Source organism: Xiphophorus couchianus, chromosome 6, assembly GCF_001444195.1.
Source record: "Xiphophorus couchianus chromosome 6, X_couchianus-1.0, whole genome shotgun sequence".
Taxonomy (NCBI): Eukaryota; Metazoa; Chordata; class Actinopteri; order Cyprinodontiformes; family Poeciliidae; genus Xiphophorus; species Xiphophorus couchianus.
The window spans coordinates 5,113,713-5,139,054 of NC_040233.1; the positions used below are offsets into that span (position 1 = coordinate 5,113,713).

The following is a 25,342-nucleotide window of genomic DNA, read 5'->3' on the forward strand; positions in this document are numbered from 1 at the left end:
TAGATACAGGTAAGCTACGCTAAGCTAATCGGGCCACATGTGTGACTGGCAAAATGAGCCTGTCCTCTAAGCCAGCATAACAAAGAAATCCGCTGTATAGTTTTCACATGCTAAACAGATCCATGTTTTGTTTGGGAAAATAAATAGCTTTGTTTATTATTATTTATTAATATCCTTGTTAAATTATGTTTCACTGTCTAACGCCAACCAAAGCCCTGGAGTTTACACATTCCTTTTAAAATGGGGTCTTTTACGAGACTGCTGCTGTTTATTTCCAATGTTACACTGAATATAATTTCAGATTTTTGGCTAGTTCTTGTCAGCATTGGCTTAAAAAGTGAGCGATCCAGCAAAGATTTTCTACGCTACAGAAAAGTAATAGTTAGGGATGCGTTGACATGAAAATGGTTTCTGCTGTCTGTCAATGAAAAATATGTAGCTACTGCTATTACTTCGTAAAAAAATGAAAAAAAAAAACGAACAACATGGGACGGTGGTAGACGGGTGCAGCCCTGGGAGGCGATACCTTTTGGTTAGCTGAAAATAACACTAGGCTAGATGAAGGGGGGGAAAAAATCATATCTCACACTGGTTTAGGACGAGAGCATGGTTGTCTCCTTCAGTTTAGAAAATCAACAACACCAAGCAAGAGAGAGAGAGAGAACAAAAACCTCAAGAAAGGAACCAACAGATTCTTGTCTGTCTCGCCTTCCTGGCTACATTAGCACTCTGTCAGTTGTTATGTAAGGGAAGCATCTCGAAATGGAGCAGAGCGTGAATCGGAAAGAAGAGAGGGAAAGCCCTCTTCTTTGACGGCAGTCCCGGTTGGGGGGCCAGGAGGATGAGGAGGGTTTTCCGTAAGGGTTTTCCTTCCTGCCTGTGAGACACGCGGAGAGTAGATGTGCAAACGTGAGCCGACTGTGTGAGGATGGAGGGAGGAAGCTCGGCTCTCGGCCTGCGATACGTACAGAGATGATGGGATGCAGGGAGGGCGGGATCCATGGGCATGGAAGGAGAGTGGGCTCTTATGAAGCCGGAGATTCTAACAGCATATCGTTAGAGAGAGAGAGAGCAGCAGCAGCAGCAGCAGCAGCAGCAGCTGTCTGAGAGGATCAGAGCGCGCTTTGAATTTTTCTACAGCACATCTGAACCAAGCAGACCCCGATAAACTAATTTCCAGAAACTCGAGTCACGGAAGTCGAGGAGAGCTACAGAGAGTTAGTTTTTATTTATTACAAGCGGCAAGGGAGCTGGAGCAGAAGTTTAATTCCCAGCTACACTACTCCAGATATTTTTTATACTTTTATCCAACACTGTTTTAAAAATCCAATATGGCTGCCATATGGAGTAAGCTGGAGTAAGAACTTATTTATTTGAACATGTCATTAAATTAGTCACACAGATGGTACCGGACAACACATGTTGAACATGTTGCTTCAATGTTTTAATGGGCACAGGATTCTGATAATGTCCAATTATTAGCTTATGATGCTAACAGTAGATCTGCTGGTGAAGGAGTAGCTCCTATAATGAGCTCAGCAGATGTGCAGTTCCGCCAGGTGTTTGCTAATTGCAGCTGGCTAGTCTGAAGGAGCTGAGTGGGGACATCACAAGGGAAGGCTGCTCTGTGACGAGGAAGAGTAGAAATTTGGAACCTGCTGCTTTGAGGAGGATCTTTCTCTAGAAGGCGGGGCTAAGTCCACCCAGGCGTTTTACACAGCTGCATGGTTGCCATGGGAGATTAAAGGATTTCTCAAACATGCATGAAAGAATCAGGGCAACACTCCAGGTATGTTTTTGATGAGGGAATAACATGATAACATGATGTAAAGATATAAAAAAAAGTATTTTAATGTAACACTGGCCTACTAGCAAAAGGCTACATAGACTGATTTGATAACGGAGGTTCCTCTTCAACCTCATCAATTAAGACAAAGTCTTAAAGATGGGAAGTGAATGAGATCATAAAATGTCCTTAGGAAGGTTTGCGATGAGATGCACCACCGTCTCCTGCAAACAGTTAATTAGAGAGGGAATATTAATAAGCTATTCACGTGAGCGAGGCTGTGCAGAACGAGACATAGTTACTGTCATCCGTCTCACTTTGTGCTGAAAGATTTCTTCGTGTCAAGTGGGTTGAAGCAGCAGATCTTCATTGAAGTCCAAAAGCACTTCTTCTTCTTCTCTGGCTAAGTGATGGTGTGTATTCTGGGGTGTTGGTGCAGAGAGACAGTAACACTGTTCCCACTGCAGAGGATTTCAAAGCTTTTGATCCCTCACAACACAAAAGCTTTTGATAAAACACATGCCAATTACCAGCAGTGTCTGTAGCAGCGTTACAGTTCTGTCTCGCTTTAGCAAAACATTAACTAAAAAAAAACAAGACGGCACTCCCATCAGCTGTTGAAGTGTCGCATCCATCATGCTCTGTATTGGATTTTGACTGAACTTACTGTACTTCCAACCAGTTCTCTTGAAAAGAGGAAAGTCAACGTTTTGTTGGGATTTGCGGATCTCAGAGGGTCTTAGTTGGAGTCCCACCTAAAGCCTGGTGATGAGAAACATTGTTATCTGAGGTCTCAGGCAGACACAAAGACCCCACTCCCTCTCTAATCCTGTGTGGGAAAAGGAGTTTGCATAATTCATTTGTGTGTGTGTGTGTGTGTGTGAGAGAGAGATTTTAAATGCTGCATTAACTTAAAACTGTGGAACACAGAAAACCCCTAAAGCCTCGCAGTGTTTTGATAAATAGGGCAGCAGAATTTTAATACTTGAGCAGATTTCTGTATTTTAATTTCTTTCAGCTCTGTTTGCCTGTATTAACTTGCTCAAATGTTCTTTAAAATTTCTGTGTCAGAAGCAAAGTGTGTTTTGATTGTGGAGATGATAAAATCACTGGCAACGCGAGCAACCACATGACGTCCAAATGGAAATGTGGCCAAACAACCAGTTTTACTCTGAGACAGTGAGAGGAAGAATTCAGTGATTTTGGTTGTGACTCCCGTTGGTGTGTACGAGAAAACAGATGGCATTCTTCTCTCGGCCCCAGACAGGCCGTCTTCAGACCAGGCTAACTTCAGGGATGATAAGAGACCCAGAGTAAATTATCCTGGGCCCATAGCACCTGATTCAAACAACAAAAACAGAGCATGTGTGCAGTAAATTAAATTGGGAAATATCTGACAAAAGTCTTTAGGTCTTACTTGGCTGAGACTAATCCTTATTAGAATTTAAATTTTTGCTCCTCTATGTGCTAGTAGATAACTACAATGGCAAAGTTTTAGAGATGTGCAACACTCCATATTTTGGCATCGATCCGATACCAAGTAAACACACGGCCAGTATCGCCGATACAGATTCCGATACCTATACTTTTCATTGTTAAATGTTGACATGTCTTCACATTTCTGAACTTTATGTGTTTTTATTGTCTTTCTCTATGTTATTTTGTGACAACCTACAACAGAATTTGGACAAAACCTAACCCTACCCTATATGTGCGAAATACTTTAATAATATAAACGGAAACAAAAGAAAAACCAAACAGATATGCGTACAGTTTTTTCCATAAAGTGCAAAAAAATTTGATTGAAGAGCAAATTGATGCTCAAGTCTGTTCCAGTAAAGAAAAAACAGAAATAAAAATTAAAGGCCTGGGCTATTTATCGATATAGCTTGTTAGCTAGGCCTGGCCTAGCTTGGCCATGGCCTTGTAAGTTGGTAAAACTGGCCATGGCCTAGCTAGCTAGTTTGATAGCTAGCTAGCTAGCAATGCTGTTCCACTAAAGAACAAACAGAAATAAAAATTAAAGGCTTGGGCCTAGCTAGCTAGTCATCCATCTAGCTTGTTAGCCAGGCCTGGCCGTGGCCAAGCTAGCTAGCAATGCTGTTGCAGTAAAAAAAACAAAAAAGTAAAGCTCTTAAGCTCTGTGTGTTAATCTGTGTATAAAAAATTCTTGCTGTAACTGCGAAATAATTTCCCTGCTGGGATGAATAAAGTAATTCTTCTTCTTCTTCTAAATGAAGAAGAATTCTTCTTCTTCTGCGGTTGTAATAGGACTAAAATGTTAAAAAGTTGAATACCTTTGCCAGACAATTTATTTTGTAAATAAATATGTAACATTTCTGAACAGCTGGCATTCATCTGGTGTGTGATTTGGCAAGTTTTATAGTTACTGAAGAAAAGCTGAGCAGTTATTTAGTATCCACTGCTTTCTATCGCCTGAAGATGCTGTTAGACCACATTGTCACATGAATAATCTCCATTGTCTGTGTGTGTGTGTGTGTGTGTGTGTGTGTGTGCATGTGTGTGTGTGACAGATGAGGGCCGGACAGTGTGTGGTTCACCGGCTGACATGCAAGGTCGGCGTCTGAGTGAGGTGGGCATCCAGCTGCGGACGTTATGTCACCAGACACTGGACTCCTGGGACTACTTTTTCTTCGTTGTCATCGGCTTCGTCATCTTCGCCGCCGGGACGGTGTCGGCGTGGCTGATGGGCGTCGTCATGGTGCTGTACGAGCGCTACATCAAGAAGAAGGACGATCAGCTCGAACTGGAGAACGAGGAGGAAGGTATTGAGACGGTTGGTGCATCCAGAGGCAGAACAGAGCGGGGCAACAGGAGCTTAAAAACGTCACATACTGTTTGAAAGAATCCGTCCACCATGGATTCTCGCAGTGCCTCCTGTAACTCTCCTCTACAGCTGTCTGTGAAGTCTGACATTAAATGAAATCTGAGTCTTGGCTTGCAAACAGAAAATGGATAAGGAATGTGTTTCTAATCATTTGTAGGGCGCTTTCCGGGGATGAAACAGGTTTTTTTTTTCTTTTTTAAGTCTCCATGCTGGAGGTCCCCATAGCTGGGTGATACATAAACCATATATGCAAATGTATGAATCTGTATGTTGTATAATTCTGTGTTGTGTTTGAGTGGATTTGTTGAGCAGAAAGGAAGTGAGTTGGTAAAACTGGTATTAATAGACCAGTTTGGTGTTTCTATAAGGCATCCAGCTTATTTCAGCTTATTTTATATTTCAGACTTTTGGCCTCTAAAGTATTCTGAACTAGTTTTACATTACTGTTTTTTTTAATGATGCTAAGCGTTTTTGTATCTTCAATAATCTCCTATATCTTTAAGGAATCTTCTGTTTCCAAAAGGCACAGTCTGACTTGAAAGGACTGTATAACGGGATAGTTCAGGATGTTTGGATTGAGTTTAGGCTGAAACGTTATCAGCAATTTATATCTTTGCGTCTTCATTTCACATCAGTCCAGATTAGCTGGTTTTGTCGTTAGCTAGTTGATGCTACCAACAATCCAGAATAGGCCCAAGGCTCAAATAGACTTTTACAGACCGAAAACAACTCCCAATTTCAAAACGTCATATCAGTTTATGAACAAATTTCTGCTTTAGAAGAAACACAGGAAATGGTGACCAGAGGCAGCGCATCCCTGATTATCTTCCTGCGTGAAACGCGATGAGACTAGATCAACAAAGTGTTTGAGGTCAGATTAACAGTCAGAAAGGAAAGAAATGCAGTGTAAAAGTCATACAGTGGCATTTAGTCAAGCTGCTTTATTATGCTACATAATATAATGTTACTATCTGCCATTTTCATAGCTTTACCTTCACAGTTATGATTTGTAATTGTTTCAAACAGTAAAAATCCAGTATGAAACTAGGTAGCTGTGCTACCTAGTCCCCTTGTCTTCATCTCTAACTTATTATTGCAACTTTGGGTATAAAAAACAAACATTATGGCTTAAGTCATTTTTAATTAATAGACGTTTACGTAATTACTTTTATGTAAAAATTGCCATTTGAAACTTATTACATTTGAGAAGGAAGATTATTAGTGAATTATTATTTCACTAATAGATTATTATTAGCACCGCCTCCAACCTCCATATCTGCTGAAATAGTCACAGGTTTGTCTGTAAATATTCATCCATTCAAACCTGAAAATGGTGTAAAAGGTTATAAGATAAATTTCAGGTAAACATGACAATTTTCAGATTGGAGTTTAGGATTATGTGGTCGTGGCGGCTCTCAGATTTAGCCATATAGCTTCGAAATCTGGTCCAACAAATCTGGATTTTAATCAGTTGAAGACGTCGAGACGTACTGAGTCTATACTGCAGGTAAGACATTAGCTGCTGATAATGTTCTTTTAGTATCTCACGTCAAAAGTCCTGAACGATCATTTTCGTTTGATTTGATGTAAAAGCCTGGAAGGTTGTTGGTGATGCATGAAAGACAGGAAGAGAAGCCTACCAATGAAATCTTTGAATATGGACTTCCATATGAGGAACTTTACATACTTCAGTCTCTGCACGTTGTAACTTTTTACATAGTCTAAAGGCAATACAAGTAACTGTGATGGGAAGCACTGAAAGGTTTAGTTCCCCCGGAGGTGACACACACGCTAATAACCTATGTTTTGGTCTGTCTGCAAACATGTTTGATACCACAAAATTTACTCTGATTAGCATAATGCGAGTTGTAAAGTTTTAATAAAAAGTAAAGGTCTTTTTTATATATATACTGAAATGTTTGCCTTACTCATAATTCATTGTTTGCTGACCATCTTGTCCCGTGAGGAATAAGAAAGGAATATTATGAGGTGGAAATCTACTGGATTTCTTGTAAATATAACAACTAAGATTCTTTTGTTACTGTCATTTGTGCAGGATGTTTCAAGCAGACCAGATTTTGAGTTGAATCAGCCACGGACAAATTTGTCCGTTCAAATAATGGAACTGAATGACTTTAAATTGTTTGTTTAAAGTCAAGCCAGCTAATTTTGGTTTTAATTGTAAGCTAGCAAGATGGAAAACCAACAGAAGTGATGGGAAATGGCTTGGTCTCTGTAAAATTACTCTGTCATTTCTGCCATGTTTCGTAGATCAAAACTCGAATCTCGGAATGACGGCGCGTCAGACTCTCCTCAACATTGGTCCAATTTGTCAAAACAATGGAAACAATGTGATGCTTGCTAGCTAGCATCAGCAATTCAAGAAAAATGACGCGTTCCTCAGCATTTTTTACATTCAAACATTAAAGGAACATGTTCACAAATAAATGTTACTCTTGATAAGTCGATTTAGCAAGATGCTATCAAAAGTACGACTGAACAACTCGGTGTGGCTGCTATCATGGTGCCTGGCAGCCATATTGGATCTGGGACTGTGATTGGTGAAACCCCCCCAAATTTATAACTCGAAAATGTCAAATTCACGGAACAAATGGAACACATTATTTGTAAGGAGAGATGTGCATGGAGCTGATCTTCAAACTAAGTCAAAATTTCCCAGCCACATTTGTAATTTAAGTACAAATACAAGAAGTCGTTCTTCCATTGAGCTGACAAGAGTTTGTCAAGATTTCTGAGATGTAGTCGCCAAATAGTCGCAGTTCTCTTGCTAACGTTGCTAAAGTAAGCATTTAACACTGGACCTGGAAGGCACTTTAAATATCCAAAATAAATAAGCAGAATGACAAAATTAATTATGAGGCCTCCGTGAACAAAACTGCCCTTCAAAAAACAGGGCTAGCTGAGACCAAAGCACCAGACTGAAGACTTTTATCATCCAGCTTTTGATAGAAAGAGAAAAACACGTCATGCAGATGGGAATTTTTTAGTTTGTTTTAATTTCTCACACGATTAATTGATTTATTGATATTGGGACGGGCCTAGGCCTTAGTGTGTGTTCCAACAATAGTCTCAGATAAATGGAAGATGGACGAATTTGAACCTCAGAAAACCAATACACTCTCTGTTGACTGTGTAAATGACATAAGCGACAGCAAAAAGCAAAATTCTCGTTAAACTCTTCTCTGTGGAGTGAAGCAGCAAATGCTTATGCATAAACAGACATTTTCCTTTCAGCTGTAGCCAAACAGTAACGAGTGGGGGTGGGGGAGTTGGGGGGGTTTTCAAATGAATGTGGGGGCTGTTGACGGATGATTCAGACGCTGTTTTCTCGCTTGAAAAGCAAACGCAATTCCAGAGGCAGATATTGCTGAGAGCCACAATGGACTCTCTAATTTTTACAGATACAAAACGATGATATTGACTCAAGCAGGAAAAAGAAAAGGTGAAAGTAAAGATATTTCATACCAACCTCTGCTAAACACAGCCTGAATCTGTCTAAAACTCTGTTTCCTTCATTTTGCTTGTTCGTCCTCCTTATATAAAGGGGTGATCCTGACTCATCAAAGTTTGTATAACTATGCTTGTACCAATTTAGGCATAATGGCGTAGCAGGATGTCAAAATGTCAAGCAGAGGTCTGTATGTTGCCGACATGACTGGTGATTAGGAACGCCTGTGAAAAACGTAGTCACTGACTCGCTGATTGCCGTCAACGTTTTGGGCATTTACACAGCCTGCTCTTTTTTTTTTTTTTTTAAAGTGTTGCATAACATGCATGTCTGTACTAAACTCTCATCTACAGTGGATATAAATAATGTGCACACCATTGTCAAAATGTTAGGTCATTGTGTTGCCAAACAAAACAGAGAGAGACCAAAATATATCAATGCAGAACTTGTTCTACTAATAGCCTTACAATCTATACAGCTGTAGTTGCAAGAAAACGTTTTGGAGGTAATTACTATGATTGCACTTTATACGTTCAGTTTTGGGGACAAGGTTGCCTGTCAAACCACACACACACACACACACACACACAAAACAAAACTTCAAAAGCGCACGCAGGGTCAGTGTGATCCCGCCAGACCATGGAACGAGTAAAAAGCTTATGGGGTTGAAATGACCCCACAAGCTTCACGGGAGGGTTAAGGATGTTTTCACACCTGAAGTGTTCAATCAGCGGTTTGTTTGTGTTGATGTGAACACAGCAACTGCACCAAGATACAGACCAAAACAAAACGGTCGGAAAAGTACTGTCGGATTTTGAGAATGCGACATAAACAACTCTAGAGTTCATTTGGAACCGCACCAACGATACCTCCTCCAAACTGACCTCGGACCTCGGTAAGGTCCGCAGTGGTTCATTTACGACGTGAACGACCTCAATCCAACACATCGGTGTCCACTGAAAGGTTGAGCTAAAAGCTGTCCAGGTAGGCTCTGCATTATGGGATACGGTAAACAAACTAATAAACAAAGGCTGTGCATCTTTGTTTAAGACATCTTCTCAAAATCCGTACAAATACTTTTATGGAGAAAGTATCCAGAAACACACTTACGAGATGATGAAATATTTTGTATCGGCTAGAATATACAACATTCAAACCAAAGTGAACTGCATGAGAATGTCCTTAGTCTCTTCATCAATTTCTTCAGTTCTTGGTATTATTACTGTGGCTTTCTCCTCTCTCGACCTCTCTGGCAGATGATGACTGTGTCCCACATAATATCTAAATTCTCTTGTATCCTTCTACTAACAGGAACCTTCTGACGGTGGCGTTCCTCTGATGCTCTACAAACCTTCTGTTGCGACAAACAACTGAAAAGTTGGACTTCCCTTGGGGTCAGTCACAGGCACTCTGAATCACGGCCACGATTATTGCACGCTTACATGGACTTTTTCATTTGACATGTCTGTGCTGAACTCCCATACATACCAGCATAAATATATAATCGCCAGACATATGAATAAGTGAGGGCGTATTATTGTCTCGATCTGAAAATGTGGTGCCAGAGGCAAGGGTGATACTGCGGGCTGGAACGGGAACTGGCAGGCGACCTAATTTGTGTGAGCACAGAGATATGTGGATGGACAGGGAATGCCCAAACCTACCCCACATAAAAAAAATATATGTGATAAGGATTTCTAGAGTGTACAGTATGGAGTACCAGCCCTCATATTGCAGACCATCATGGGCGTAGTACCCATGTGAGTTTACTAACACCCACAGTTTTCATGCAATTTTGCTCAAAAACCGTACTTCTGTGGCGATGTCTTTGTGCACCAATCTGAGTGCGCAGTGAAACAGACGTGAGCGCATAGATCTTTGTAAGCAAAGAATAATTGGCGCCGTTGTCTTTATAATTCACTTGCTTGCTAATTCACATTCTTACTCCTCACGTATGGATTGCTGAGAAGGCCAAATTTCATTTCATTTATCTTTACCATGTTGGTAACACTAGATGTTTGCAGTGTGGGTGTGTTGGTGACACAATAGCAACTGCAAGACATACTGTATGTAAATGAACCACACCACCATGACGGACAGTTTTATTTTGTTTTTTTTTATCCAATCAGGGTATTCCTCAGAGGAAAAACAATCAATCACAACCAACAAGTCAAAAGTCTGCAGGAAGTGACAAATTACCAAAAAAAAGGTAGGATTTTTGAAACCAACACAAGAAAACATGATGCACTTTAAGTTTGTAGCCTAATAAGATGTAGTTAAGCAAATAAGTATGCTTACTTTGTGTATTTCTACATTTATTGAGCTACTAGTCTGTGACGTGATCCTCCAGGTCAGCTCACATCCCCTACACCTTTGAAAAGCGTGCTGCACCACTGCACACTGGGAATTATTTCAGTCAGGACTGTTTTCACATCTATACTCCAGTCATACTGCAGGACCGTTGGTAACAGTTATATTAAGTGGCTAAACTAAATTTCAGTATTATGCACTTTTAACTCCCCCTCCATCCTTCCCATATTTAGGCACATGTCTGAATGTGCTTTAACACACAGACCTGAACGCATCAGTCCTGCCTCCAGCGTGAATCACCTCTGGATGGAACATTGTGTAAAAGGACTATCGCTGGCCAGAAAACCCACGCTGTAAACATCTAGCTGTGAAGTCTAACCTTGATCATCTGTTGCCTTTCTGAACCTGGAAAGAGCGACTTCCATGTTGTTCTGCTAAAGCTAAAGCTGGTTAGAGTGGATCTAATTGACAAATCTATTTAGAAACATGCCCACTCACACACACACACACACACACACACACACGCACACACGCACACACACACACACACACACACACACACACGCTGTGTTGTGTGAGGTGTTGAGGAATTATACACTGAAGTTATAGAACCTGGATCCATCAGTTTCAGTCATTTGAGAGATTTCATCATTGTTTTGTTCCACTTAGAAATGATAAAATGACTCTCAGTGGGGTCCGACCCCGACACACAGCTGCACTCAGCTGGAACAGGAACACTCAGGAAAAGCTGCAACAGCTGCGTTTGGTGTATCTGTTTTGGCTGAAACTTGCAAAAACTATTTGCACTTTCATATTTTGTGGCCTTGAAATCGCAGACTTCTATGTATTGTATTAGGATCTTACACTGCAAAAACCACAAAATCTTAAGTAATTTTGGCCTAGTTTCCAGTGCAAAACTCTTAGTAGACTTGAGCTAAGAGGAAATTCACTTGCAAGTAACTTTCCAGCAAGAAATATGTTTGTTTTATGTCAATAATTTAGTAATATTGTTGGAAAAGTTGTTCCACGCACAATATGGCGAAAATGTCTTGTTCAAAGTTGGTTTCCATGGTGATGCATGTTCGTTATTTCTGGTCCCTCTGGGTTTAGACTGAATGAGCCTCCATGCTGAAAAGTTGCACTGCATTTCCTCAGTGGCATCGAAGTAAAAGGGGGCCTGAAGACAAATGCACATCCTACTTTGTCTATTGTGAACTATTAAGCTTTGTGTTAGTCTGGTAGATAAAACCTCATTTAAAAACTCATCTAATTTGTGTTTGGAACGTGAGAAAATGTGAGAACGGTAATTTGTTTGTCTCCGCTCTGATTGTTCTGAAATCGGAAGCAGTGATTCATCATAAATTACTGAACATCCGGTGCCCGTCTGGCAAACATCATATGTTTTTGAAACAAACACAACAGATAAAATGAGTCCTGAATGATTGCTTTTAGTCGGCGGAGTGACGGATGACGCCTCCATTGTAACAGATCCGCTAACAGGCTCAGAGGCCTGCCATCTCTGTATCCTTCCCCGCCAATAAAAAGGTCATTTCAGAGGAGATGCTGCGTCCTTTCATCAGAGCGCCTGGAGAAGCGCGCGCGCGTTTATCTTTTTTTCTTCTTCTTCTTCTTCTTGTTGCTCAGTTTCTCTTTGTGCTCTGCTCTTTCGCTGCATTTTGTTTTTGTACTGCTCAGAAGGTTAGCTGGTGTCTAACAGGCCTCCAGCTGAAAAGAAGAAGAAGAAGAAAAAACCCCGACATCAACCCGCTCTGTCGCGCGCGGGCCTCGCAGTGTGCGTCAGCCTTCAGAGCTGGAGATGTGACCAGTTCACCGGGGTGTTTTGATCCAATAAAGATGGCCGCGCATGTGAGATAATGAGATGCTAATTCACGCTGAGCTTTGACTCGAAAGTAGCACGGTGATATTTAAGTACCTGAGAGTAAGTCTGAAAAGTTTGACTGTAGTATTTTTGCACTAGTCGTGAAACATGATAGGGGACTTTAATATTCTTGGACTCAGCCGACTCTCTTATCTCATGTCTGCTTTTTGCTTCTTTATTTATCTCCTTGTTCTCTATTTTTGGCCACAAGTCCTATTTTTGCATCTGCTGTATTCCTCTAGGCTTTAGCTGTTCCATTGTTTTGTGACATTTTGGGAAATGTGATTATGTAGTTTGATGACTATATCTGTAGCAGGCTGGTATGTGTCCCCTCTGCTCCAGATTGTTCTTAAACCTGAACAAACAACGAGTGTCTAACAAAAACAAGCTGAACTCTGGATTGTCACAGAAGCATGTTCCTACTCGGCCCACCCAAACACAGCAAAAACTAATTGGAGTCCTGTAACAATACCTCTCAAAAATGGAAAATTGCAGCTCTCTCCGTCGATGCCAGACTTATTTTGGCGCATTTCGTTCGTCCAAGCGTTGTTGCCGATTCACAGCACCTTCCTGATGTCCGTCGTTTCAGACAGCAGGACGATGACAGCTGTCGAATTATGAAAAATCACCATGCAGCTTGAGAAGCAAGCACAATACCAAACCACAATACGTTCCTGGTGCACGACTGAATGTTTTTTGAAAAACTCAGGATGTTTTCACACCTGATAGTCCTGTAGACTCCATTCAGTTTGGGACCAAAATGGTAGCATTTGTTACTTTTTCAGCTGGTGTGGTTCGCTTTCACACTGCATTGTCACATGATCAAAACCCTTTGGAAAATCTGTTCCCCTCCTCGCCTGACGTGGCGCTATGTCAAGAACCACTGAAGGAAACAAAATGAAAACCTCTGAAGAAGACATGGAGAGCAACTTCCTCCTTCACAAAATGTAAGCTTAAATGGAGTAGTGTCAAATTTTCTTTTTGTTTTTGGTCAAAAACAAAAACAAAAAGAAAACCACAAACCGTTCCTTCCACTATTGCTAGACTCATGCGTTTGGTTATATTTACCCAGGATGCTCTGCGCTGTTTTCTTCAGAGTTAGTTCAACTGAACCAAGACAGGTTTTTAAGCGGACCAGAGTTAGCTTTCGGGTCCACATCAGAGTGCAGTTCACACGTCCCCAAACGAGCCAGACTTTCTAGACAAACGAACTGGAGTTTGATTAGATCAGACTAAAACCGGACTGGTGTGAGTGCACATTTAAACTCCAGTACCAGGACGTAAAGGCAATGTTTTGGTTTTAATATTTGACATTTTCGTGCAAAAATAAATGTTTATGAAACCAAAAATATTTATTTCAGTAATTTCTGCGTTTAGCAGTATACAAGCTACTTCTGAGTGCAATGCTGGTTAAAACAATGCTATGATTACTTCCTGAAGGCGGCGTTTCAGAAAGAGGAGTTTTTAAAGAGATAGAGGCCCAGTTTCAAGGAGTTAAATTATGAAGTCCAATTTCTTTGAAGTGATAATTGATACGTATTGGGGTTTTTTTTAACAACTGAGGTTAGCATTAATAGTGCTATATAATGGCACTATGTGCCTGGAAACCACAATATACCGTCCCTTTAAGACTTGAGGTGAGAGATTTTGCACTTGGAGATTTTTTTTGCCTACTTCATGCTGTCAGACATGTTTTATTTAAGCATTTCTAAAGGCCAAGCAGTAAGCAGCTTGTTGTGCACCGAATGCATGATTTAATCAGCAGGTGGAAAAACTTCTTCGCATGGGCAGCTAGTTTTGAGTCCCCACTTCACCCTCCAACAAAATAATAATAATAAAAACCTTTCAGATCCATGTACCACGTTTTGTATTAAAACCCTTATGCATCGAAAAGACGGTAAATAAATACATATGGCCCCCTATTTTTTCATAAATAAATGAAATAGCAGTAAAATAGAGAAGAATGTTTATTAAGGAATATACTGTATATTCAGACAGTCCGTTACGACGCAAAGCAGGTTTCACCACACGTATCATGTCTCAGAGCAAGTCGTCTTATTGAAACCTTGGTCCAAGTTCTCTTTAGAAATCTTGACCTTTTTAAGCCAAAGCACTGCCACATATAGTGTGACGTTTCATGGTTGAGCTGCCGTTTCCGGTCTGTTAGGACATCCTGCATCACACAACTGTTTCCGCTGAATTATTATTAGCGCGCGAAGCTTTAATCTTGTTGTCGGGCTCCTTTTAATTTGAAAGTTAAAGACAGCGGTGAGGCTCGAGCATTTCTCCTCGTCTCGTTAATCTTCTTTTCAAAAGGAATTATAAATATGCCAACTTACAAGCGACGCCGTGGAGCAGCTCCTTCTCCGAGCCGCGTTACATAAAATTTAATGAATTCAGCATCTAGCAGAGTGAGAGCAGAGGGAAGAGGGAAGAGGGGGGTTTGTCGGCTGTGCTTGTTGTTACTCAGGGAACAGATACAAAAACCAAAAGCTTCATAGAGGTTTGGTAACATATCAATAAACACATATGACTTGATTCTAGACATTTAACTAATGAATTTATTTAAATAAGCACGATTTTAAGGCATATCCATATACATATTTCTGAGGTGAAGAACGAAAGCGCCATCTAGCGGTAGGTGTTGAAGCTGCTCATTTCTTAACACACGAGCTTCAAACTTGAGTTTACCAGCTGCAGAGTCGCTGCTTCTTTCAACCACCTTTCACTGTACTTATTTTCTGAGGTCCATCTGTGGACGATCGATTTTGCTTATAGGTTTGGACTTTGACTGGGCCATTCCAACAAATGAAAATGCTTTGACACTTTATCGCAGCTCTAGCGGCGCGTGTGGTTGAAATCCGGCAGGGAGGTGAACCTTTGCACCGTTTTCCTGTTTTTTCTACAGCCTAAAACAGGTTTTCATTCTGCATTAGGGTTTATTTAACGGCTTCCATCTCTCCAGGGTATCCACAGGTTTCAGCAAGTCAAATTTAAAACGTTTGAAGACCTTTTTTTAATGCCACCTTGAATTAAATTTAAGACGGAAAATACTACAAACATAGGGTCTGGTTGGGGAGACCTGCTGCATTACAATCAAGCATAGCAAAGACGATAAAACCGGCTTTATGCCTGTTGTAGAAGCAGAAATCCCACCAGTAAGAAAGGGAATATGAGCAGCTAGTTGCCGGTAACCTCCGTCGCCTCGAGTGACAGAATGATGCTATGAAGATGTTTGTGTTCGACTCAAACCTTTGCCTGACAAGAAAGTTTCCTGCAAGACAAAAAGCTACATTAGAGTGGTTTAGGCATGTAAGGCCAACTAACATTTAAAAAAAAAAATTTAAGAAATTTTAAGGCCTTAATTTCAGATACACAACTTTGAGATTTTAAAAGACTTTTTACGAAGGCGCCCTGCTTTCCATCAACTCTGGTCTTCCAGAAAAATAACCCCCACTGCATGACGCTGCCACCACTATGTCTAACAGTTTGCTCTGGACACTGAGGTTCTTGCCTCTTTTCCATAAAGGCTGGCATAAAACACACAGATGCCACAACTTTGAGATTTTTATTTTGAACAATCTTTGAAAGACATGTTTGATTTGACTGGTTTTCCATACTCGCGTCCCAATTCACACTGCTCTATCACACCGAATCCCAGTTAAATACAAGACGCAGTATTTAACAAGTAGTCATTACGTATCCACACACCGTTCTGAACAACTGTATTTATTCATTTTGTGTCGTCATGGCGACCACAGATCCGTTTAAAAAAGCTTTTTAAAGCACTTTTGTTAGGACTTCCCAGGCTCCGTCTGGCTGTTCGCCACCTCACAGGGAGTCTGCTGTTCCTGTACCATCAGCACGATGCTTTGGGAAACCCTTTTAACGTCGCTGTGTGTGTCGGGATGTGTGTCCAGTGCTTTCAGAAGCTCCGTCAGGCCCTCCTTAGTTAGCATGTGGATGTAATACGAAGCTGCACCGTTTGAAAAAGACAAATAATTTTCAGAGAAGAGCGCCTGAAAATACTCGACACCATTCAAGATTTAGGTGCCAAAAACGTTCACTGGCCTCATGTTTAGGTGTCTCCTGACGTTTTCTTACCGTTTTGTCTGCAAACGAGATGTATCGCCCACACCGCCCACAGCTGGACCCCTGAGGGCTGGCAAGTCTGAAGCAGAGAGCAAAATGGACGGAAGGACCTGAAACCAGAAAGACAATCACCACGATTTGATGCAACACTTTATACTCCGGCTTCTTCGTTTGCACCAGATGTTCACTTTCTGTGTTTCTAACATTAAATTATTCAGAAATTGGACTCGAAAAGGTTTTCAGCTCCAGGTGCTGGCGGCAACACTCTGGCTGCACTCACCAGTAGAAACTCGGTAACAATAAACGCACGTTCGTGTTTCAAGAGAGATGCATTTTTTTTGACGCACAGCATAAAGTGCGAAGCGTTGCATAAGAGCGGTGGAGTCCACAGGATGAAAAAAATGAGCTGAGGGCATTTCATAAAGGCCTATGCAAGATAAAAAGTGCTTTGTAAAAGGATTCATAACCTTTGACCGTTTTGCTTTGTCATATTACACCCACAACCTTCAAAGTGTTTTAATGGGATTTTATGCAACAGACAGAAGAATAGTAGGACGTAAATTTGAATTGAAATGAAAACGATCCATGAAAACTCCCTGAAAAGCAAACATGCAGCCATCAATGTGTTTCAGTGGCCTAGTTGAAGTCCAGTCCTAAATCCTGAGCAAAAATTAAAGTTGAATGATGTTTTCCACCCAATCTGACTAAGTGTAGATTATTTTGCAAAGAGCAAAAGAGTTGAAAATGTGTCTCTAGATTTATAAACCTTGTACAGAAATGCCACAAAGGACATAAAGATGCAGTGTGCAACTTTTCTAAAAATATATTTGTTTTCATAGTTGTTGAAACTATGAAAACTGTCGGGACAGTATGGTATGAGAAAGTTGAGCTTCTCTGCCTTCTCCCAGTTCTAACTAACCAGCGCTGTCAATCACAATCTCATGTGGCGCTGCTCATCCTCTCTCTCCCCCCCTTGCGCTCTGCTACGTTGCAGCTAGCATAGCCTGTTGTCAATGATCAGTCTAGATAGGCTGGCCACCAATGACGACGGATCAACCGTAAGTTGTTTCTCTACCATTGGCACATAAAGCAGCGTGTACATGAGGTTGACTGACAGTGCTAAGCCCCTCCTCCTGGCTCTGATTGGTTGCTTTTGGTCGGGAGCGGTGCATTTCTTCAGGCAATAGTAGCTCAGGGAGGAGGTAAAAAATATTGATTTTTTAAAAAAAATCACAGATTATCTGTCTCATACTCCACTGTCACAATATGGTGACAGTGGAGTCTTAACAAATATGTGAAAAGGATAATCTGTTACATAGTGCGACCTTAAGTGGCTGTAAGTTAAATCAGATGAGATGAGGATGTTTTAATGTGACAAATACCAAAATGTTCAAGAGGAATTCTTCTGCAGGGGGAAGTGGATGTTACTTAAAACGTTACAGTTTACACATAGGAGCCAATACCAACAAGACCTCCTCTCGGCTCTGTCCTACAGCCTCACCTGTAAGACACCATCTCCTGCTCCAGATGAGGCCATGTTGTTACTGATTCATGCTGCAGGGAAACAAAAAGAGACGCTGAAAGAAACCGTCTTGATGAACAGACCTATCTTCTGTGACCGGGACACACACCAGCTGCTCCAGAACGGTGCGCCGGAGCGCATGGTCCAGCGTCCAGGCCTCTGCTCTGGAGGCCAGCTGCGCCAGAATCCCTCCTGCAAAGTAGCGCACCCCCACCACCATCTGGGAGTCCTGCAGGAGGCTGAGGATGTGCTCCAACAGGTCTTCATCCATCAGGTCAGACTGGAGCTCCTCCACCTCTGCTATGTTGTTCTTAACAGAACACAAGGACTGTATACTTTTGTTTTTATAAAATCGAATTGCACTACAGATGGAATTACAAGAACTGTAACAGAGTGTTTGTTCATTTCAAATGATGTGATACTGGGGTGTACAAAGCGAGGCCCAGGGGCCATTTGTGGCCCTTGAAGTGATTGTGGGAGTCCCACGACTACAGTTTAAGAACGATGGAAAGTTTGGCTTCACAGGTGGTAGATGCAGGCAATAATTAACAGAATGAGATTTAGTTTTGAATTTGGGCAAAATTGATCTGCTATTGGTCATTTAGCAATTTAAACTAGTGGTGGGACTTGATTAAACATTTTAATCAAGTTAATTGCAGCGTCCATAAATGAATGAATCAATAAAGTCAGTAAAACTTTTAATTCAAAAACCCCTTTTGTGGCTAAATTATTGAATGAATAGACATAAGAAGCTCAAACACAAAGATATTGTTTTTTAGGTTCCTCAGCCATTAGTAAAGTGCAATTATACCCATTCAGCTTTCATGTGTTTCAGGGATTCATGAAACTTAAGAAAAATAAATAAATAAACTTTTAGAAATGTGGATGCTAATATTAGCAATGGGGACGTGTGTGCTACTGCTACATGTTTAGCATTGAGATGATATTTTAGCAAAACTTGAACATAACGATAGTCTTTTTCAGCGTCCCAACAGTGTGCTTACATTTTAATCGTGGTTTCTATCATTCATACTCTCTATACCCACCAAAAGGCCAAGAACTTTCTGTTGAATAGTAGTTTCGCTGTAGTAGGACTGCAATGCAAAACAAGCAAAAGAGAAAAAAAACATACACAAGAAAGGTGAAAGTCACTGTTTTTAAAACTGCGTTTCGAAATGAATGGGTTTATCAGTGAGTTATTTTGTGCTCTTTGACCTCCAGAACCTCCTTGTAGAGCTCCAGGCCCTGACACTCGATGAAGTTGCGGGCGGCCGTGGGCGTCTCGTCGGTCAGGTTCCACAGTGCGCTCAGGGCAAACTTCAGAGTGGGGTCTACCACGCCCAGCATGGCTTTCTGCTGCACGACAGTCAGCAGCTGCTGTGAGACAGACAGCAAGGAGAGACGATGAGTCAGAGCGAGGTTTCAGAGAGGAGAGGATGAAACGAATGCGTCTGCGTATACACATTCTATGTGTATACATATTTTTCAACCAAATTGTGGCAACGGGAAGAAAAATGGATGCTAGGGGAGTTTCAGAAAACTGGCGGAATGATGATTTTTTTTTTTTTAATAATTTTTTAAAATCATAAAATCTAATCTGTTTGTCACTCCTTATTTTAAAATATAAGGTAAAATAATTCATTCAAATGTTATTTGCCATGCTCATCTTTCTGATTGGCTGCCAGCGCAATTCATTAAGCTGCTGGCTCCTCAAGCTAGTGTAGCACAGAAAACCAAAAATAATTATTGAAAAGATAATTATTTTTGCTGCTTTATGTATTTTGCAGTACTGCCTGTGTGTCCCTGCTCAGAAGCTAAAGCTGGTTGGGAGCGAGGCCATGACATGGAAAAGTTTGGGCACCCCTAACCTAGAACTCAGGCTAATTTTTAAGCCTGTTTAGCTTAGCGTATAATAAGTCTATTTTTAGTGCCGCTATGCTAACTCCACTCAACTTAAAGTGAAAATTATCGAACAATTACACAGTACAAATTACCAACAACTGTTTAATTACCCCCTTTTCTCTTTTATGAAGAGTTTTCTCGTGTGTGCAACAGTTTGAGGCTGTTTTGTCTTATTATTATTTAACATCATCGACCTGCTGATGTTCTAGAGATGAGAATTAGCCAGTTGGCTGGTTTTCGCATGAATTTAAATGTAAATGTTAATTAGAATGTAATGTCCCATTTAAAAAAAAATAAAACAAAACAAATTGAAACAATCAAGGAAAATATTCTCCTTTTGTCGTAGGCTTGTGGCATTAATTTGAAATGGCAACAAACCTTCATAAATGACATGTCGTTGCTGAGCAGTGCTGTCTCCTCTATGGAAATCTGCACATGAAAGCAAAACATGAGCTATGGTTGATTTTTTTCTTTCGTTTTAAATGTTCTACTAAATGTCAAACTTGATATATTTTTTTTAAAAGTTCCTTTAATCAGCCATAAAACTGTCGGTGTTTTTCTGGATTTAACCGGAGCTCTAAATCAGGCCGTGGAAAAGCTGAGAGAGGGAACAACCTTCGCCACAAGGACAGAGATGACGGCCACCGCAATCCTCTGCAGGGTCGGCTCCTCGTGGTTGCTCAGCCATTTGATCACCAACATGGCCGCTAAATACCTGAGTTGTGAACAAAGCATGGATCAGGGACTCATTACCACCAAAATGCAAAGCAGTTACACAGAAAGTCAACTTCAGGAAAACACATACAAATCACAGCACAGTGGAAAGGTATTTATTCTCCTCATTAAGTTTTTTTTTTTGCACATATTAGGTAAAACTAGTTTTTTCCCCAGATAAAGATATCACAATTGGATGCAACATGTGTTTTTAAAATATGATTTAATTTTTTAAGGGTAAAAATGTATCTAAACCAACTTGGCCTTATCTGAAAAATAAATACCAACTAAATTGAATAAGTTATTGTCCCACCCAAATGTTTGCAGCAATCAGCCCACTCTTCAGCAACTTTAGAGAATAAAATTCGTACATCAAGTCATGCTACAGCATCACAATCAGATTTATGTCAAGTCTTTGACTAGACCACTGTAAAAGTTGGAATAAAGCTGTACTTTGTTCTCTATTTTTTCCCTCAGTGCCTTTGAACTTAAGATCATAAACTGATGATTTTTTTTTTTTTTTCAGAATCTTCTGGAAGCGAACGAGTGTAGTAGACCCCCAAATGAAGGATTTGTAAATAACCCTAACCTGTCAAAAGGAACATTCTGCAGCAGGTAATCGTTGCAGAGCGCCATCAGACAGTTGCTCTGCACCTGGAAAAATGGAAGGATGAAACATAAAGTATGGAAATTCAGTCCAAAATAGAGCGGCCTAAAGTCATAACAACAACAAAACACTAAAGCAGCACCACTTCAGCATATTTTTACTTAAATAAAAGTGAAAAGTTGACAATAAAGCAAGTATTTGGTAAAAATGTTTTTTTGGTTTTAAAAAATGACACCATGAGACTGTGAGGATTTGGTTTACTTAGGTTCAGTTTTGTCTCTGTGATGTCCCGGCTACCCTGTGATTGTCCCCAGCTGTCCCTCGTTTGCCCTGATTACCTTCCTTGTGTGTTTAATCCCACCTGTGTTCCCTGCTCCTTGTTGGGTCCTTGTCGTTTGTTGAACGTCAGTTGTCTTTGTCTCAAGTCATATCGCCAGAGCTACCAGCGTTTGAGTTCTTTGCCTTTATGCTCACCTGTGCCGCCTGGATAACCGGCTGCTACCAGAGTCAGAGCTGTTGCTGCTGCTCACCCGTGCTGCCTGGATTTCTCTGTGTTCTTCGTTATCGCCATTAAAATAATCATTTACTCCTACAAACCTGGGTCCACCTCACCATCTCAAAACTCTCAACTCATGACACAGACGAACCAAATTATGAAGTTATGTGGAGATTTTGGATTTTTTTTTTTAGAATCAAAATGTGAACGACTCACATAGATGACATAATTACAAAATAACAAAATCCGGAGAATTTTCTTTTTCCAAATCAGTTTCTTTTGATATAAAGGCCGTGAAACCTTAAGAGAAACTGCATGTGTGTGTCTGGTGAATTTCTGGTTACGGCACGTTTGTTCTTCATTTAGTGAAGTTACTCGCAGTGGGTAGAGTATCCAGAAATTTTACTTGAGTAGCAGTAGCAACACTTCATAATAAAATTACTCAAGAAAAAGCATATATATTAAATATATATACTGTATATATAAAAAAACTTTGTAAAAAAATATGCCTAGAATTACATTTTTTCCCCAAAACGTTACTCAAGTAACTAAAGCAAGTTACTACCCAACTCTGCGTAAAGTAAACCACGTCGCTAAACGTTTACGTCGGTTAGATCTTAGTGTTTGACTCCACCTGCTGGATGTTAGGGAAGGTCTCCATGGCGTGCAGCAGCTGGGTTACCGTGGCGCTCATCAGCCTGACAGGCATAACCTCTGCCAGGTCCCGGGTGGTCAGGTTGAACACACACGCCGTGGCCAACAGGTGGACATGCGGGGACTCTGGGTGGCTCTGCATGGCCTCCACCACCAACTGAAGGGAAATAAATAAATAAAAAGGCATCCTTGACGACAGGTTGCCATCTCTGCTGCTGCTATTGCTGGAAAACTGTCTGGAACAACCGGAGGCCAGGAATTAGCGTGCAACCTTCCAGAAGCAAAGAGCCGCTCACCAGGCCAGCTGTAGCAGCTGGACTATACCACTTATCCCAGCACCTCCTCTCTGGAATCACTCCTAAGCACAGTAATTAGAACATCGGGGTCCCTCAGCGCTGAGCATATGTTCAGACTGAGATGGCTTCCAGAAGTGTTGGAAAATGAAAAAAAAAAAACAACAAAAAAACGTGTCATTTTGAGGCTTTTCCACCGAAAAACTGACTCAACTTTCGGTTGTGGAATGTCGCGTTTTTCTACATTTCAGCTGTAATGCCGCGTGTTAGAAGCTGCTTCTTCTGCACAAAAACAAAAAAAAAAATCTTCTGAGATTCCAAAGTGAAATGAAATGCTGTGCAAGTCCAACCCAAAGCACATAACCTCATATCTATATTCTCAACAACAAGCAGGGGGTGCTAACTCCACATCGACTGCACATTGGACGAAAACTGACTGTAAACTGACAGATACGTTTGATTTTTGGCCTTGTGCTTGTGTAAAGCTGCATTTGGGAATCAAGTCTAACCAAAGACACACAACTGTTGTGCTCTACGCTCCTGACTGCAAGTATATGTGCAACTTACACCAGTGTGTCTATTATTATGAATTCAAACCCCAGCAGAATTGGTGAAGTACTGCGAATCATGACTGATTTAATCCGATATGAACCAACACGAAAAGAACATAAACATTTTATCATATTTTCTCGCTACAGGTGGCAGGTATAGAGGGTTTTAACGTCACGCCTCTAGAAGAACTGGGCTTTATTCAGACATTTTATTCACCCTGCTTGTCTGAAGTCTTCTGCTCTCTCGTTGTAGTTTCGACACATTATATGCAAATGCATTGTAGCTGTTAGGTTGCATGTTTCTGAAGCTTCACCTATTCCACACAGAATTAATAGAAGGTGAAGAACTGTGTTGTCATCTCATTAGACATTATTTCTCAATTCTCAATTTTTGGCCTGCCAAACGTGGAAATGTGGTCTGTGATCCGTTTGAAGATCTTGGAAGGTTGCTTCTCCTTTGGGCAGCACAAAAAAACAACAACATTTGAGCTTTTTTTAATCTGAACTTATGAAATGTTAATGGAAATTAAGGAATAGTTTAGAATTTTGAGGTTCTTTCAAAATGTTATAACCAGTTAGTAGAATCGATATAGCTTTATCCTTATGTAATCAGAGATGCATCTTCTGTTACACACCAATGTGAAATAATATAATTTAAGGTCAACAACTAAAATAATGTACATGATAAATGTTATAAATGAAACTAATAAGATTTTTTAATACATGCAGATAACTAGCTAGCCTCATCACTACACCTACGGAAATAATTGCTGTTTTCTATGTAAATACCCGTCATCTGCAGATTCGGTTGGACTGGAGACAAAAGTTGCAACATTTGTTCCACTTTCAGCTGCTGTAATTCACTTTCGTGCTGCACTCTCAAACGAATCAAACACTTTGGAAAACCAGTTTCCCCTCCTCGCCTGTGGTGGTGCTGCAACAAGAACCACTGAAGGAAACGACACAAAAACCTGTGAAGAAGACACTGAGCGCTACTTCCTTCCAGACAAAATGTAAACAAAAACGGAATGGTGCCAGATTTTAGCGGTTGTAGGATTTCGCTTTCATCTTCGGTAAAAGACCAAGAGCCATTTCTCCCACGAACGCTACATTTGCACGTTTGTTTTTGCTGCTTTCACCCAGAATGCCTTGGACTTTAGCTCCTGCTTTTGGGGCGGTCTCCGGTCTGCTTGGCATTCACATATGCATTTGAACCACAGCAGGTCTCCTAAAAACCGAGATCTAGGTTTTTAGGTAGACCAGAGTTCGCTTTTTTTGGTCCGCATCAGAGTTTGATTGCGCATTCTCAACCTCCCCAAAACCAACCAAACTGGTGTCAAACGAAGTCCAACAAAGTAAAGTTGGGCACCTAACGCCTCTCAGACAAGGAGTTAGCTATAGCCTTCAGAATTAAATAATCTAGATTTATACTAACTGGAAATGATTAAAGAGCAGGAAGACAGTTGGTCATAGCCTTTGATCGGATCCTACCTTTGAAAATGTTTGATCTATCCCATTGGCTTTGAATTTTCCCTGAAAAATGCCCGTAGATGACTTTTGTACATAACCATCTCATATTGAATAAAATGTAATAAAACACTGCTGAAATTAAGAATAAAACAGTAAGTGAAGTAACAAGGCTGCCGAACCTTCAGCATGTCTGGCTGTGGTTTGTCAGTGTCGGTAGTCAAATGGTAGAGATGGATGAGGGCCTCTTTTACGAAACACTCCCTCTCTCTGTACCTTCGGAGTGCCTCCCAGAGCTGCTTCTCATTAGCTTCTCCAGTTACCTGAGCACACACAGCAGATCGGCAGAGAGTCCGCAAACACAATGGTCATATTCAGAGAGTATACAGAGCCTCGGGTCCAAAATAAACCAGAAGCTTATGCATGAATCAACCTTCTCCTAACGGGACCTTTGGGTTTTTTGGATTGCTCTAAAACAGGGGTTTTTCAAAGTGTGACTGAGAAGAAATCACAAATGAAAAAACACATCTGCGCCTGCCTGAGGAGAAGCTGAGCCTCGAAGGCGGAGCTAGGTCCACCCAGGCGTTTTGCACAGCTGAATGGTTGCCATGGGAGATTAAAGGATTTCTCAAGCATACATGAAAGAATCAAATTAACACCCCAATTATGGTTTTGACTAGGGAATAACATTATAACATGACGTAAAACTCAAAAAACATAATTTTACATAATACTGTCCCTTTAAATTTATT

At 40.8% G+C, this 25,342-nt stretch overlaps 2 protein-coding genes and 1 long non-coding RNA gene across 10 annotated transcripts in view; 2 read left to right on the top strand and 1 right to left on the bottom strand.

The window, feature by feature from the left end:
• Window positions 1-18,049, top strand: part of LOC114145917 (leucine-rich repeat-containing protein 52-like) — a 24,263-nt gene extending 6,214 nt beyond the window's left edge. The window contains exons 2-5 of one of the 4 annotated variants that reach the window (XR_003595787.1): window positions 4,321-4,572; window positions 9,415-9,497; window positions 10,233-10,312; window positions 17,880-17,963. Coding sequence is in view for 2 of the 4 variants with exons in the window: in XM_028019598.1 (XP_027875399.1) it covers window positions 4,321-4,649 (329 nt within the window). In the remaining 2 variants the exon portion in view is untranslated. Of the gene's footprint in view, window positions 1-4,320; window positions 6,551-9,414; window positions 9,498-10,232; window positions 10,313-17,879 lie in introns of those variants that run through there. The other 3 variants (XR_003595786.1, XM_028019599.1, XM_028019598.1) reach the window with 3 other exon arrangements.
• The window catches only part of LOC114145898 (protein zyg-11 homolog), a 12,865-nt gene continuing 3,369 nt past the window's right edge, over window positions 15,847-25,342 (bottom strand). For 3 of the 5 annotated variants that reach the window (XM_028019564.1, XM_028019567.1, XM_028019568.1), the window contains exons 4-14: window positions 24,773-24,913; window positions 22,260-22,436; window positions 21,112-21,176; window positions 20,424-20,523; window positions 20,187-20,237; window positions 19,122-19,283; window positions 18,953-19,000; window positions 18,016-18,216; window positions 17,886-17,938; window positions 16,397-16,494; window positions 15,847-16,268 (exon numbers count right to left, since the gene is read on the bottom strand). In XM_028019564.1, the coding sequence (XP_027875365.1) occupies window positions 16,087-16,268; window positions 16,397-16,494; window positions 17,886-17,938; window positions 18,016-18,216; window positions 18,953-19,000; window positions 19,122-19,283; window positions 20,187-20,237; window positions 20,424-20,523; window positions 21,112-21,176; window positions 22,260-22,436; window positions 24,773-24,913 (1,278 nt within the window). In that variant the 3' untranslated portion in view covers window positions 15,847-16,086. The remainder of the gene's footprint in view (window positions 16,269-16,396; window positions 16,495-17,885; window positions 17,939-18,015; window positions 18,217-18,952; window positions 19,001-19,121; window positions 19,284-20,186; window positions 20,238-20,423; window positions 20,524-21,111; window positions 21,177-22,259; window positions 22,437-24,772; window positions 24,914-25,342) is intronic. The other 2 variants (XM_028019565.1, XM_028019566.1) reach the window with 2 other exon arrangements.
• Window positions 20,483-21,081, top strand: LOC114145933 (uncharacterized). Its single transcript, XR_003595792.1, has 2 exons — window positions 20,483-20,634; window positions 21,049-21,081. It is a non-coding gene; the product is annotated as an uncharacterized LOC114145933 (long non-coding RNA).